The sequence below is a fragment of the Hyperoodon ampullatus genome, assembly GCF_949752795.1.
Source record: "Hyperoodon ampullatus genome assembly, chromosome: 3".
Lineage (NCBI taxonomy): Eukaryota > Metazoa > Chordata > Mammalia > Artiodactyla > Ziphiidae > Hyperoodon > Hyperoodon ampullatus.
Genome location: NC_136916.1, coordinates 63,668,907 through 63,682,970, shown reverse-complemented (window position 1 = coordinate 63,682,970; position 14,064 = coordinate 63,668,907). Strand labels below are relative to the sequence as shown.

At 48.7% G+C, this 14,064-nt stretch overlaps 1 protein-coding gene across 1 annotated transcript; it reads left to right on the top strand.

Moving 5' to 3' along the window:
- Window positions 1-850: 850 nt before the first annotated feature.
- On the top strand, window positions 851-14,064 carry UBL7 (ubiquitin like 7). Its single transcript, XM_079699007.1, has 11 exons — window positions 851-892; window positions 2,201-2,413; window positions 3,959-4,078; window positions 7,562-7,644; window positions 8,425-8,509; window positions 9,063-9,120; window positions 9,835-9,968; window positions 10,230-10,279; window positions 10,526-10,693; window positions 11,277-11,399; window positions 13,815-14,064. Exons 2-11 carry the CDS (start codon window positions 2,230-2,232, stop codon window positions 13,950-13,952), a joined length of 1,143 nt encoding a protein of 380 aa, XP_079555133.1. The 5' UTR covers window positions 851-892; window positions 2,201-2,229; the 3' UTR covers window positions 13,953-14,064.

Here is a 14,064-nt window from a genome sequence, read left to right as displayed (position 1 = left end):
GCGGGCTCCGCTCGGATGCGGAGGGCCGACTGTACTATGCCATTTTATATAAGGGATTTAAGTATCCGCGGATTTTGGTATCCACGGGGTGGGGTGGGGGGGTCCTGGGAGAAAGCCCCCGCGGATACCGAGGGACGACTGTATGCAGTTTCTCTAAGAGTTCAGTGGAAATTGCCCCCCCCCCCCGAATTGATTCCCACCATTGCACGCTGGGGCGTAAGAGGAACCCGGCTTGGTAACTTCTCTCAACGAACCAACTTTTGGAGGAAGTCATCGTTGGGTTCCTGGTATGCCCTCAAAGGTAGGGTCGCCACGAGAAGCCAGAGGCGAGAAGCACAGAAGAGGCCGACTTCACCCGAAGGCAGGCCGTTTTCTGGTGAGGGCTGCAAGGTTGAGGTGTGTCTGAAGAGGCCGTTCGGGAAAGGGCCCTCTGGGAGCGAAGGGTCGAGGCGGGAGGGGATCCGGTGTCCGCGATGTGCCCAAGAGCCCGGCAGTGGGAGTTCCCACCTGCGGCGCTGTAAGGACCCGGAGTAACCGAAGGACTCTGCATGCGTCCCAGGACAGTGGGGGAATCGCGGGGCTGTAAACTTCACGCCAAGCCCCGCTCTCGTGACCTGCGCCCTGGAACACTGACAGCTCTAGACTCCTCTCCGACGAAAGCACGAAGACATTCTCGCGCCGGAACTTTCAAACCGCAGAGGAGCCACGCCCTCCCCGGAACCGGAAGCTTTACAACTAGCGCCACTGGCAGGCTGGCTATTTATAAAGGGGCGGGGCCACAATAGGAACTGCAACTCCCAGAATGCAGCGCGGAGCTTCCTGTTTCCGGCGAGAGGACCTGAGTGAGTGTTTACGCCGGCGGCCCTGCGGCCGGGTTCCTTCCGCGGGACGGGTGAGGGCGCTGGGTCCTGGGTCGCGCGGGCTCGACGTGTGTTGACTAATTAGCTGGTCCCGTGGGAGCGGTTGGGTATTTACCCAAGAGGTAGTGTCCCTGTCCCAATATAAACTATCAGTGACCTTGGGCCACTGACTTCACCTTTCTGAGTCTCGGTTCCTTTGTCTGTAGTATGTAAATGAGAATTCCTGTCTCAGGGAACAGTTGTGAGGATTAAATGAGATATGGTAGATTAAAAGCCCCATTTCCTTCCCTGCCATAAACCTGGAGATGGACGGTTTGAGGATGCCTTAGGGTCTGCTGGGCAGCCTCTGAAGCCTTTTCTTTCCTCTTACAAAGAAGCCACTTTGGAAGCAATAATGATTATAGCAAGGACTTATCTTGCCTTACAAGATTCTTCCCTCAGGTTTTTGATTCATTTTCTGGGCACCCATAAGTACTGGGCATTGTGACAGTAACGACCAAAAATTCTGGTCTTTGCTTTCAAGAGCCTCTAAGAATGGGATGCGGGGGAGATTGAGAAGTAAATAGATATTTGTAACCCTTTGCCATGAGGGAATATGACAACAATAGAGGGAAGAGAGAGGGGACAGGAGAGGTTGTATTTGGGTTGGTCTTGATAGGAGTTTGCTTAGAGATGGAAGAGGGAAGAGGAGTTACATGCAGAGTTAGCAGATGAGCGGAGGTATAAAGTGGGGGAGAGCTTTGTTTTGAATCCAGGCTTGGGGAGGGTGGGGCAGCCCAGAGCTCTTGAGGAGGAAGGCTGGCAGAGAGAACAGTTGTGAATGTTTTTGAAAGCCAGGCTGTGCCCTTTAGACTTACTCATAGAGGTGGTCTGGAGTCATTGGAGGGATTCTAAGCAGAGGAGTGACTTGATCAGATCTGTGTTTTAAAATGATGGCTTGGGTGGCAGCATGGATATTTGGTAGGGAGAGGCCAGAGGCAGGGAGCTTGTTGTAAAGCTGTGTGGTAGTTAAAGCAAGAGCTGATGAAGAAACACGGAGTGTACATAAGGGAGAGTGTTGGATGATCTCATTTGAACCTCACAACATTCCTATTAGCTGCCATGACATTCTTATGTCCACTTTAAAGCTGAAGAAACTGAGGCTTAGCTGAAGTCCCTTGCTGTCTGTCATAGGATGAGTGAAGAGAGGACCCCAGGTTCTAGTTCTGGCCTCCTGATGCTGCATCTTGCACTTTTCCAAGTGTCACCCTGAATTACCTCTCATTCAGCCCCCTGGTGGGGTGGGGGCGGTGTAGGGTGGTGGTCTGTCCTTTAACCACTAAGGCTTTGTTCCTTTACAGGGAGAAAGAGAGAGCGCGAAAGAGAGAGGATGTCTCTCTCAGATTGGCACCTGGCGGTGAAGCTGGCTGACCAGCCACTTGCCCCCAAATCTATTCTTCGGTTGCCAGAGACAGAGCTCGGCGAATACTCACTGGGAGGCTATAGTATTTCATTTCTGAAGCAGCTCATTGCTGGCAAACTCCAGGAGTCTGTTCCAGACCCCGAACTGATTGGTGAGTCTCTGTGGACTAGGGATGGGCTGCTGCTCTGATCTCTTTTGGGGGAGAATAATTCTGGAATTAAAGGGTAAATTAAGAGTTTGGGATTTGTCTCCTAATGTTAACACTCCAGGGAAGTGATTGTTGTTGGGTGAATAGAAACAGAAATCATAATGGAAGTGATTGTTGTTGGGTGAATAGAAACGCAAATCATAATGAAACTATTGTTGCCATTTTAGTCGTTGGTTATACTGAGCTACTTTATCACAACATTCCTTAACTATGACATTGTTGAATTCTTTCTCTGATAGAGCAAGAGTTTAGGGTAGGGAGACTTCCCTGGTGGTCCAATGGGTAAGACTCCATGCTCCCAATGCAGGGGGCCTGTGTTCAATCCCTGGTCAGGAAACTAGATCCTGCATGCATGCCGCAACTGAGAATTCGCATGCCCCAACTAAGAAGCCTGCGTGCTGCAACTAAGACCCGGCACAGCCAAAAAAAAAAAAAAAAAAAGAGAGAGAATTTAGGTTAGGAAGGAGGAGCTGGCTAGGGAAAGCCCCTCAGTATATGGCATTTGAGCTGGGTATTAAGGGGTGGTTAGAAGGATTTTTGGTTGGTTGGTTGGTTAGAGGGAAGGCAGTGAAAAAGGACAGATGGCAAGGGCATTCTAGGTGGAGGAAGAAGGAATTTAAATATAATTTCTTCCTTCATTCCTTCCTTCCCTCCCTCCCTCCCTCCCTCCCTCCTTCCCTCCCTCCCTCCCTCCCTCCTTTCCTCCCTCCCTCCCTCTCTCCCTTCCTTCCCCTCCCTGCGTGGCTTGCGGGATCTTAGTTCCCCCACCAGGGACTGAACCCAGGCCCCGGCAGTGAAAGTGAATATAATTAAATTATATTATAAACGCAATGTCATATAAACTGACAAAATGGTATACGCTGGCAAAAAGTGTGTTTTCAGTCATAAAAATATGGGGTTCATCCTTTTTTATTGTTGCATTTTTCCCGTTCATTTAAATTGAGCAGTCTCCATGGTGTTAAGCTCTAGAGTTTTCCTGCATAGATTCTGTGTTTTATCAGTTTGTGCTCACTAACAGTTGTTATTCAAATGCATTCATTGGGCTTCCCTGGTGGCGCAGTGGTTAAGAATCCGCCTGCCAATGTAGGGGACACGGGTTCGAGCTCTGGTCTGGGAAGATCCCACATGCCACGGAGCAACTAAGCCTGTGTGCCACAACTACTGAGTCCACATGCCACAGCAACTGAAGCCCGCGCGCCTAGAGCCCATGCTCCGCAACAAGAGAAGCCACCGCAATGAGAAGCCTGCGCACCGCAACGAAGAGTAGCCCCCGCTCGCCACAATTAGAGAGAGCCTGCGTGCAGCAACGAAGACCCAACACAGCCAAATAAAAAAAATAAAAAATGTATTTATTAAGTAAGAGTACTTTTAAAAGCATATATCACTCTCTAGCTATCTGTCCAATCAAGATAAGGTTCTTAGGGGACAAAAATCATTTAAATTGTTTTGAGGAGCAAAATATAAATGAACGGTTCTTTTTTTTTTTAGATCTGATCTACTGTGGCCGGAAGCTAAAAGATGATCAGACCCTTGACTTCTATGGCATTCAGCCTGGGTCCACAGTCCATGTTCTGCGCAAGTCCTGGCCTGAGCCTGATCAGAAACCGGGTGAGAGAGTGCTGTCTCTTAGACAGGCAGGGCTTCTGTAATATCTACAAGGGAAGGAGGGTCTGTGTGCGTTCTTGAGGCAAGGGCCTGCAAGGAGGGTCTGTGTGTGTGTTCTTGAGGCAAGGGCCTGGGTGGAACAAAGGGGTGATTTACTGAGATGATAATAGAGGATATCTTTATTACTTATTGGATTAGACCACATTGATTAACAGAGTACAATTTTGATCTTGCTGCCAGTGCCTCTAACAGAAAGGGATTTGTTTCTCTACTTTTAAGTTCATCACCCACTGTTTTAATGGGGTGGGGAGGATGTGTCTATTTAAATTCCTTTAGGGAGTGAACTTTGTATTTTTGTTATTGTTGTTGTTGTTCTCATTAGAAAAAAGCTGGAAACTCCCTGCTTTCCTCTAAATGCTGTAGTGTGCTCTCATGTTAGCAAATCTTCACACAAACTGTTGCAGGCGGTGATTTGTTCAGTCACCTCACTCCTGCTATACTGATAATTTATTTTCCTGAAGTTTGAAAATATTTGAGTGGTATGAAAGTAGCTCTTGGAGAAAACATACAAAGCCTCTAATGCTTTTTTGACTTATTAATAAAAGGTGCTGCTTGGAATTCATAATTTAAAATTTGCATCTGTGTTTTAAAAGCCTCCCCAAAGATAAAGCTAAGCTGTGTAAGAGATTCGCTTTGTTAAAAACGGGCAGTTTGACATATTTTAATAATGTTCACGATTGCTTTGACTGGTTATTAGCTTGAAATTTTTCCTCTTTTCAATTCTAAGCATAAAGGACAAAAAGATCTTCTTTTGTACCCTGATGGGAAGTGAGAAAGAGAAAGGCAGTCTCTGACATCTGGGGGCTGGCCTGGCCTTCAGCTAGGCCTTGAAACATGAACAATTTCACAGGTCACCAACATCTACAAGGCCACTCACTCTGGGACTGTAATGGATCAAGACAAAAACAAGATTCTTCTCATTTCTGAGCAGAGACAAAAACATGAACATTGTCCAAACCACAGAAATGACCAAATATCCCTCTATCCTGGCTATTATGAGTGACTGCTGCTTCTTTACCAATTACAGCTTTCATCTTGCGCTAGTTTTCCTTCCTTCTAGATAAGAATTATTAAGATACGTGATCATAAAATCACCCCCACTTCCTGACAGCCTGCAATCCAGAGCAAAAGCCTGCTTCCTTAAACTTCACCCGCCAAGTCACCCAACCAAAGCCCAAATCCTATAAGTTCTTTCTGACTCCCTCTTACTGAGATGCGCCATGGTTCTGGTGGTGGCATTCTCTCTGTAAGAGCAGTAAACGCAACTTGCTCAACTGTAGGTGTCCCCCTCTGATCTTTGGCTGGAGGGGATTGACAGAAGGAAAGTAGCATTTGTTGCTTCTTCCAGCCAGATTGTTTCTCTTTGATATCTCATTTAATCATTACAGTGGCTCAGCAGGGTAGGGTAATAGCGTTAGCATTTTATAGACGAAGAAAAAGGGTTAGAAAGGTATTTATTCAAGGTTACCTGCTTAGAAAATGAATGTAAGAGCTGGGATGTGAATCCAGGTTTTCCTGGCTCAAGAGCCCATGTTCTTTCCACTGGGCTGGCTGCCTCTCACTTCCAAAGGGTGAAACTAGCTCAGAGATGTTAAAGAGACAAGCATAACTCTTAGCTGATTGTGGGCTTAAGATTTTGAGTCCTTTTCATCCTCCTCCTGCCTGGAGATTTATTTTTGAAACAAACGGACTTCTTATTGGGAGGTGAAAATAAACTTTTAGATTTGAAAATAAACTTTTGTGACAGCATTTTAGGTATTTTATCCTTGAGTGTTCTTCCAAAAAGAAGCACATTTCTTTTTATCTCCCACCAGATTAGATCCTGTAGGAGGAGAAGGTGTCAGTTTCTTCCTTCCCACCTGGATCCTTTTGGTGGTTCTCCGCAGAGGGTTACAAATCCCTTTAGGATCTCACTTAGGCCTGCTGTTTGAGCAGGGGTGTGTACCCCAGGCTCCAGACACCAAGAATGACTTACTGTTCCTTCGAGGCGCCTCTTATATTCTTCCATGCCTTTGCACTCGTTCTCACTTAGGCCTGGAATACCTTCTCTTCCCAGTAAACGTCTGCTTTACCTTAAATACCCCTCTCAAACGTTCTCTTCTGGGAGGCAGCTCTGTGTGGTCCTCCCACTAAGTAATGGCTGTCTGCCTCCATGTTCCTAATGCCCTCGCTGTGGTCCATGCCTCTGTTGAAGTCCTCAGCATGGTATTTTGTAATTATGTGTGTGTGTTGAATCCAGTCTCATTTCTCCTACTGTTAAGTTCCTTGATGGCAGGGACTCTCTCTTTTTGTATTCCTGTGCCTTGCACAAAACAAGATTTACTCCAAAACCATGGAGTAAATGCTTAGCACAGGTTTGTTGAATGAATACATTAGGTAATTTACTTGAGGTGAATATTTTTCAAAAGAGACAACCCTCATGATTAGAGCTATAGGTAAGGATGTGGTTGCCACACTGAACCCTAGGGGTGCTGTTCACCTTGCTCTGGGAATGGTGCGTCTGGAGTTGGGCAGTACACAGTCCATATAATCACAAGTAGCCGTTTTGGGTGAGGGTCACCACGCTTTTACAAGTGTGACCCAGGGTGGGCTTCCTGCCTACTCCCCCTTCTTTTACCCAAATTTCTTTACCTGTGAGATGGGCTGATGTCCTAAATAGTAAAGTGACCAAGTGAAACTAAGACAACTGCTAAACTTTCCCATATAGATGAGTCATTGTGTCCAAAGATCAAAAAGGAGCTTTGAAAAAAAAAAGGAGCTTTGAGTCCCAGTGACATGCTTGTTTTTGGACATGTGATGAGCTTGTTAAGAACCCTAGAAGTACAGTGTTTTCTTGGTCGTTGTTGTATTTGTTTTTTTTAATCAAAATAATATTACAGAGGCCTGAAAGAAAATATCCAAAAGAAAAGAGTTACCCCTGATCCTGTCACCCTAGCTTGTTCCCTTCCAGCCTTGGCCCACGTGCACACTGACACACATCACAAAGTTTTACTAGAGAATGCACATACAACTATGTTCTATTTCTTTCTCTTAACATATTGTGTCAACATAGCTCCATATTGTTCAGATGGCTTGCAGCATTTATTTTAAATCATTGCACAAAAGTCTGCTGAGTTCCTTATACCCTCCTCCTTTTCAAATGTGAAAAGCCTAGAACTCCTGCAGTGGGATATTGATCAGAATAGTCTTTTTCATGTGATAAGATTCCCCTCTGCTGGAACTTGAATTTGTTTATCTACTGAAGATGCTTAAAAGAGAGTGCAGTTTTCACATCTATGGCATAAATGTTTTTTTCTGATCGGGTGCCCATTTTTAGTGGGGTGATGAGGGAAGGGAACCTGCATCTGGGCACTTGCTGAAGTGATGTTGTGCGTCTACAGCAGGGGCAGGGCCCGGTTGTAGGGTAACTGAGTGTCTTGTCCCCAGAACCTGTGGACAAAGTGGCTGCCCTGCGGGAGTTCCGGGTGCTGCACACTGCCCTGCACAGCAGCTCCTCCTACAGGGAGGCGGTGAGTATGTGCCGAGCCCCCTACGAGATGCTTGCCAGGCCTGCTGGAGAGGGGTTGAACTCGAGTGGTGTAGTGAGGGAGTTGGAAGCCGGTTGCCATGGCTCCCAAGAGTCCCTCGGGGAGTTTTTGCCATGTCTGTGGGTCTCAGTAGAGCCCTATCTTCCCCCAAAGAGGCTCTCAGCTAGACATTGTTGATTTCCTCTAATGATAATGATACAACCTCTCCTGACATTGGCCTCACGGAATGAATATGGTTACAGCAAAGGATGCATATACTGTTTCTGCTGGGCCTCATTCTTTGACTTTGGCTGAACTGCCTGCCCCCCACTCCTTACCAGGATTTCCTCACTGGGAAAATGCACTGATGTCTTTCTATAGGAGAGTCGATAATCAAGATTAATACAACTGCAAACTTCCCAATATATATAAATGTGAAATGGTAATTGTGTGGAGATTGAAAAGGACTTTTGGCATCTAGAGAAACCTTTGTTATTGGGCTTATAATGAGAGCTTTTATTTTGGAAGCACTAGAACTGTAAATGGGGGGAAAGACCAGAGATTGAAGGTTTATTGTGCTCTTGCTTTTATATTGTTTGTTTCCCCTCCAGTAAGCCATGATCTCAGAGAAAAAAGAGGTTCATCTGTTTCCTGGGGCAACTGTCCCATTGCGGTGGTGTATGTGCAAACACTTAGAGGGAGGAAGTACTTTATCAGAGTGTGGGTATTTGCTGAGTGCATTGAGCTAGTTGGAGTGTTCAGCCCTCCCCACTTCTCTTGCAGGTCTTTAAGATGCTCAGCAATAAGGAATCTCTGGATCAGATCATTGTGGCCACCCCAGGCCTCAGCAGTGACCCCATTGCTCTTGGTAAGTGCAAGGCTGAGCTTAAGGAAATAGGAGCTGTTGGAGAAGGAGAAACCAGGAGGAGGCAATGACCTTAAAGAACCTTTGACTATCTTGTGAAGAATCACTGGTCTTGTGGCTGGAGGGGGAATAATCCAGATGTATTCCATACACCCAGCCCTCCAAGACTTGTCAGTCCCACAGCGAAAATATGGCCTGACTAACATCGGAAATGAGACTATGAGGAAGCCATGTGAGGGCAGCTGTTAGCCCAAACCATAGCCATCAGGGAAGACTTCCTGCACACCTTGATGGACAAGGGAAGAACCCAGAGATAAGGGGAAAAGAGGCTGGTGTAGTGGTACACAGCATGTAACCTAAGTGCGGGGGGCAAGCAGGGAGCAAGATGGAGAGCACGTGGTTGTGCTGCTGGGGCTTTGTTTCCCCCGCTTCTCTTTAGGGCTGCTTTGTAGTCTTGCATCCCTGTTAAGCTGGTTGCTCTGAGGCCTGAAGTCTCTTCTCCCCACTGGATCTGGCTAAATTTCCAGTCTCTGAGGTGAGCCCTGTTCTCCTTCAGGGGTTCTCCAGGACAAGGACCTCTTCTCTGTCTTTGCTGATCCCAACATGCTTGATACGTAAGTATACCCATCTTATTAAGGGGACCCTATCTCTCCTCATGGTTGGGCCAGAAACCTAATTGTCGCCCTGGATTCTGCTCTTGCAGCCCATCCCCCAAATCTGTCTTCTAAATGTGTCAGGAGGTGAGAAGGAGCAAGGGCTATGGGGGGAATAACAAGCCCAAGGGCAGGGGCATGCAGAGATGTTGGGATGAAGCAGGGTTCTGAGGCCGGTGATGCTCAGTTTAGATCTCATTCAATAGATATTAGGGAGCCTTTGAAGGATTTTAAGCTGGGAAAGAAACAGGTCCATACATCCCCAAATTTTAGAGCTGGAAGGGATAGTAGAGGTTATGTCCCCTTATTTGCAAGTGAAGAAAACATCCAAGGCCTGGAAAGAGAAGGGACCTGTCAAAGATTGCCCAGTGAAGTAGTAGTGGAGTCCAGACCAGAAACTGACCCCTGAGCCTCCTGGGCTGTGCATGTCCCATCATGCATTGCCAGAGGGGAAGGTGAAGCATCTGCAGGGGGGCCCGGGGGTGAAGGCCTTGCTGTTCCTGGGGACAGAGCAGCAGGAGCACAAGCCGACTGGAGGGAGGTGCTGAAGACTGGGAGATTGAAGGGCAGGCGTGGGTGACTTGATTGTTGTGAGGGGCACCCAGAATTCCTGTCATGGCCAAGGGTGCTCTTTCCTTCTTAGTCACCCGTGGGTTTCTTCTTGCCCCATCTCAGGTTAGTGCCTGCTCACCCGGCTCTGGTCAACGCCATTGTCTTGGTTCTGCACTCGGTGGCAGGCAGCACCCCGCTGCCGGGGGCCGACTCCTCTTCCCGGGGCATGCCCTCCAGCTCGTACCGGGATATGCCAGGTGAGCCCCAGGACAGTGGAACACAGGCCCCCTCGGGAGTGGGTGGTGGTCCAGGGGTTTGCTTTACTCAGCAGCTATGTATAGTGCTGGCAGAGGGCGTTCCTTGGGAACTCTCAATTTGAGTCAAGGAGTGCATCTGTCCTGTAATTTTCCAAGGGGAGAGATGAAAATATGAATTTGGAGAGTAACTAGAGCTGAGATTCTGGAGCTGCGCCTGTGCCTTTCTGTTCTTCCTCCTGAAATCTGTTCTCCCTCCTCCAGGTGGCTTCCTGTTTGAAGGGCTCTCTGATGATGAGGATGACTTTCACCCAGTAAGTGGCCTGGCTGCCTGCCATTTGGGGGAGATGGTGCTGGGGATGCACCCCTTGCTGGGACCTGGCACGCCCCAGCTGGGAGGTGATCGGAGGCCCTTTGGTGACCCAGCTATGTCATACTATTGCTGTCTGAACCTGGCAGCTAGGGGAGGTTCCCCAAGAACTGTTCCTGGAGCGGGGGTGGGGTTCATCTGAGAACGTCACAGGGCTGCTTCCCTGATTCTTGGTGCCTCTCTTGTTCAGAGCGCCAGGTCCACGCCCTCGAGCAGCACACCCAGCTCCCGCCCAGCTTCCCTGGGGTACAGTGGAGCTGCCGGGCCCCGGCCTATCACCCAGAGCGAGCTGGCCACCGCCCTGGCCCTGGCCAGCACTCCAGAGAGCAGCTCTCACACGCCAACTCCTGGCACCCAGGTATGGAGAGAGGGCGGGAAGATCAAGGCCAGGCCCCTAAGGGAGAAGGGCCCAGTGGTAGAATGGATTTACCTTTGCTGATCCTAGAGCTGGATCTGCTTTGAGCCAAACTCTACCTGGAGCCCTGGTGGGTTTCCCACTGCAGCTCAGGCGACCACCCGTCACCAGCCTTCAGGGCTTAGAAGTCTGGGGTTCATCACAGGCCAGATTAACTCCTGCCAGCACTTTGGAAGAACCTCCCGTCACACAATATACCCTTACTTGTCCCTGAAAGTGGCCAGACATCACAGGCTTAAGCATTCCTGGTGACGGTCACTCCAGCTTCCAAGGCCATCTCTCCCAGTGCTGGGTCCTAGGCTAGGTCGGGGGCTCCATTCCATCTCCCTGGAGCAAAAGAGAACAGAACCTTTCCTGCCCACATAGAGAGCTTTGGGGTACCTCTGTGTGGTTGTCTCATGCAGGCCCCTGCTGGGAGGCAGTCGTGGGGCACCCAGGGGCACCCTGGGGTGATGTGAGAGCAGTGGGTATGCGCTGGGAGACTGAGGTGTCTCTGAGCGTGGCGCTGACCCTGGTTTGTCTCTAGGGCCATTCCTCAGGGACCTCCCCAGTGTCATCCGGCGTCCAGTCAGGGACGCCCATCACCAATGATCTCTTCAGCCAAGCTCTACAACATGCGCTGCAGGCCTCCGGGCAGCCCAGCCTTCAGGTCAGTCTTCCCCACTCCTGATGTTCACATGGCTTCTTAGTTAACTTTGGACACTGAGCCTGCTTCTGCTCTCTGGAGGCCCTTCCCACTTGGCCTGCTTTGCTCCAGGAACAGCTGGGGCATGGCAGTGTGACAGGAGAGGATGCTCCCAGCAAGGGCAGTTGTCCCTGTGGCTTCCACTCCTGCACCCAGTGACCACAGCCGGCTCCGCTGACCACCTGGCTTGAATACTTGTGGCAGTTTTAATTGAAGAGACACTCATCCATTCTGTGAGCGGGGACTGAGCCTTGAGCATGTATATACCGGGCCGGGGTCCAGCTCCTGGGGTAGAGACGAGCCAGTGCTCATCCCTGCCATGGAGGGGTGCCAGGCAGTTACTGCAGTGAGGGAGCAACAGGGCGAGAAGCCCCGCCCAGGCTTGAGGTGAGGGCCTAGGTCAGGGAAAACTTTTCTGAGGAAGGGGTGTTTGGAGTGACTGTCAAAGAATTAGTTAGAGGTTAGCCAGGCAGGGAAGGGGTGTTTGGTTGAGGGGACATGGTGTCCAGGCAGACACAGCCACCTCTTTGACTGAATGTGGAGGTACAGGTGACAAAACTCAAATAGGCAAGCCCAGAAGGCGGTGTCCTTGTGGGGAAGATCCTGAGATGGAGCCAGAGTAAAGGAGAGTAGGAGCCTGAGTGTGAGGGCCTCATTGAGTGCCTGCGTAAGGAGATTAGTCTTGTCCTGTGGTCACCAGGGAGCCGTGGAAGATTTTAAGCAGCGAGTGACACCATCTCCCCTGCCTCACGGAATGTGGAAGCTTAGCTAGCAGCTAAGTGCATAACCCAAGGGGTTCACATTGTACTGCATACCCCTGTGCACAGGCTGTTTGCTTCACTCTCTTTCCTTTGCTCCTAAGCCTGGGGCATGAAAGTCATTTCTGGAACTTGTCCACGGTCATCAAGCCATTAAGTGATAGAGACAGGGTCAGGCCCCTGTGGTTTTCGCCAGCCCACATGGCCCTGGTGGACAGTGAGGGGAACGGGAGCAGGACCCGTGGACAGCTGGTCTTTTCCATTCCTTCATCTTCCCCATCCTGATGCCTGTTCACTCTGCTCTCCAGCTCAGAAGCTTTCATGTGTCTCCCTGGCCTGTAACATGAGTTTGAGTTGGTTTGTGTGGTTTTTTAAAAGCCGAGCACATCCTCACCCTTGCCTGCCTGCTTCTCTGAATTTGCATTTCATCCCCACTGCCTTCTCCTTCCCATAGTGTGAACACAGCCTTTTCCCTCAGGTGTGCACTTCCTTCTGCATGGCATAGAGATATTGATGAAGCTTTGAAAATACGAAATTTCTTTAAACCCTTATGGTAGAGAAGGACTTTCGTAGCTGAAAGTCAAAATCGAGGAACCATTGTATAAAGAGTAAAAGATATTTTGAGTTAATAAATGTGAACGTTGCTGCATAGCAAATCAAACCCAACCAATCAACCAACCAACCAACCAACCAACAAAAAAAACAAGCGAAGTCTGAAAGCTAATAACAAACTGGGAAAGAAATCTGCACGTATCAGACAAAGGGCAAAACCTCCCTGAACTATAGAAGTTCTTGTGGTTTAGGACCAAGAACGCCATAGAAAAATGGGCAAAAGACATGAACAGACTATTCATGAAGAAGGAAGTACAGATGGCCCTTAAAGCTGTGTAATTCCTTGCAGTCCCATTTCTCGAAATTTATCCTGAAGATGTATGTGCATGTAGAGGATGACATTTGTACACAATCAGTCACTGCAGTGTTGTTTGTAATGGCAAAGACTGGGAACAGCCCAGTTGTACATTTCAGGACATCCACAAGTTGGAATGTTATACAGTTATTAAAAAGTTATTTATGTATTGGCATAGGGAGCTCTCTAGGATACATTAATACGTTGGAAAAAAAAAAGGAGGCATGTAAGAAAAGGGTAAATATAGGAATATATATTCATATTTCTTCAAAGAAAATAAAATACGTTATCAGGGTGGGGAGGGGAGTAGATGAGGGTGAGACTTTTCACTGTGTATCATAGTAAAAAGCGAAGTTAATTTAAAAATGTACCCCCCACCCGTTTGTGTGTGTTTGTGTGTGTGTCTATACATACAGCAGGAGAAAGAAAGTAACTTAATCTTTTGAAATTTAGACATTGAGTACTTTGTGATTTCTCTTTTGATCCTTATGTTACATTTTCCCCTTTTTCATTGGAAAGACTTTTACTGTAACTTGTTCTCTAAACCCTCAGGCCTCTCTTGTAGTTCTCCTAGAAGCGCTGTGTTGTATGGAACTTCACATCAGCAGCTTTACTGGGGGAACCCACCTTTCTCTATCCCCCTGAAAGGACAGACATAAGCAAGTCTCCGTAGGAGCCTAACTAACAGCTTCTGCCTGTCCTCTCTTTCTGCAGAGCCAGTGGCAGCCCCAGCTGCAGCAGCTGCGTGACATGGGCATCCAGGATGATGAGCTGAGCCTGCGGGCCCTGCAAGCCACTGGGGGGGACATCCAAGCGGCCCTGGAGCTCATCTTTGCCGGAGGAGCCCCATGAACTCCCTGCTCCTCCTGAGCCCCCAGCGAACTGCCAAGGCCGCTGCCCATGGGAAGCACTCTTGAAGGTGCCCCATCCCTCCTCTCCCCAATACACCTGATGGTCGACCTTC

What these genes read in the sequence shown, in the direction of transcription:
- UBL7 (XM_079699007.1), top strand. Translation starts at nt 2,230, where the DNA reads ATGTCTCTCTCAGATTGGCACCTGGCGGTGAAGCTGGCTGACCAGCCA. An exon ending in CAGTGACCCCATTGCTCTTG is followed by an intron (nt 8,510 to 9,062) that starts GTAAGTGCAAGG and finishes GTTCTCCTTCAG; the next exon opens with GGGTTCTCCAGGACAAGGAC. An exon ending in CTCGTACCGGGATATGCCAG is followed by an intron (nt 9,969 to 10,229) that starts GTGAGCCCCAGG and finishes TCCCTCCTCCAG; the next exon opens with GTGGCTTCCTGTTTGAAGGG.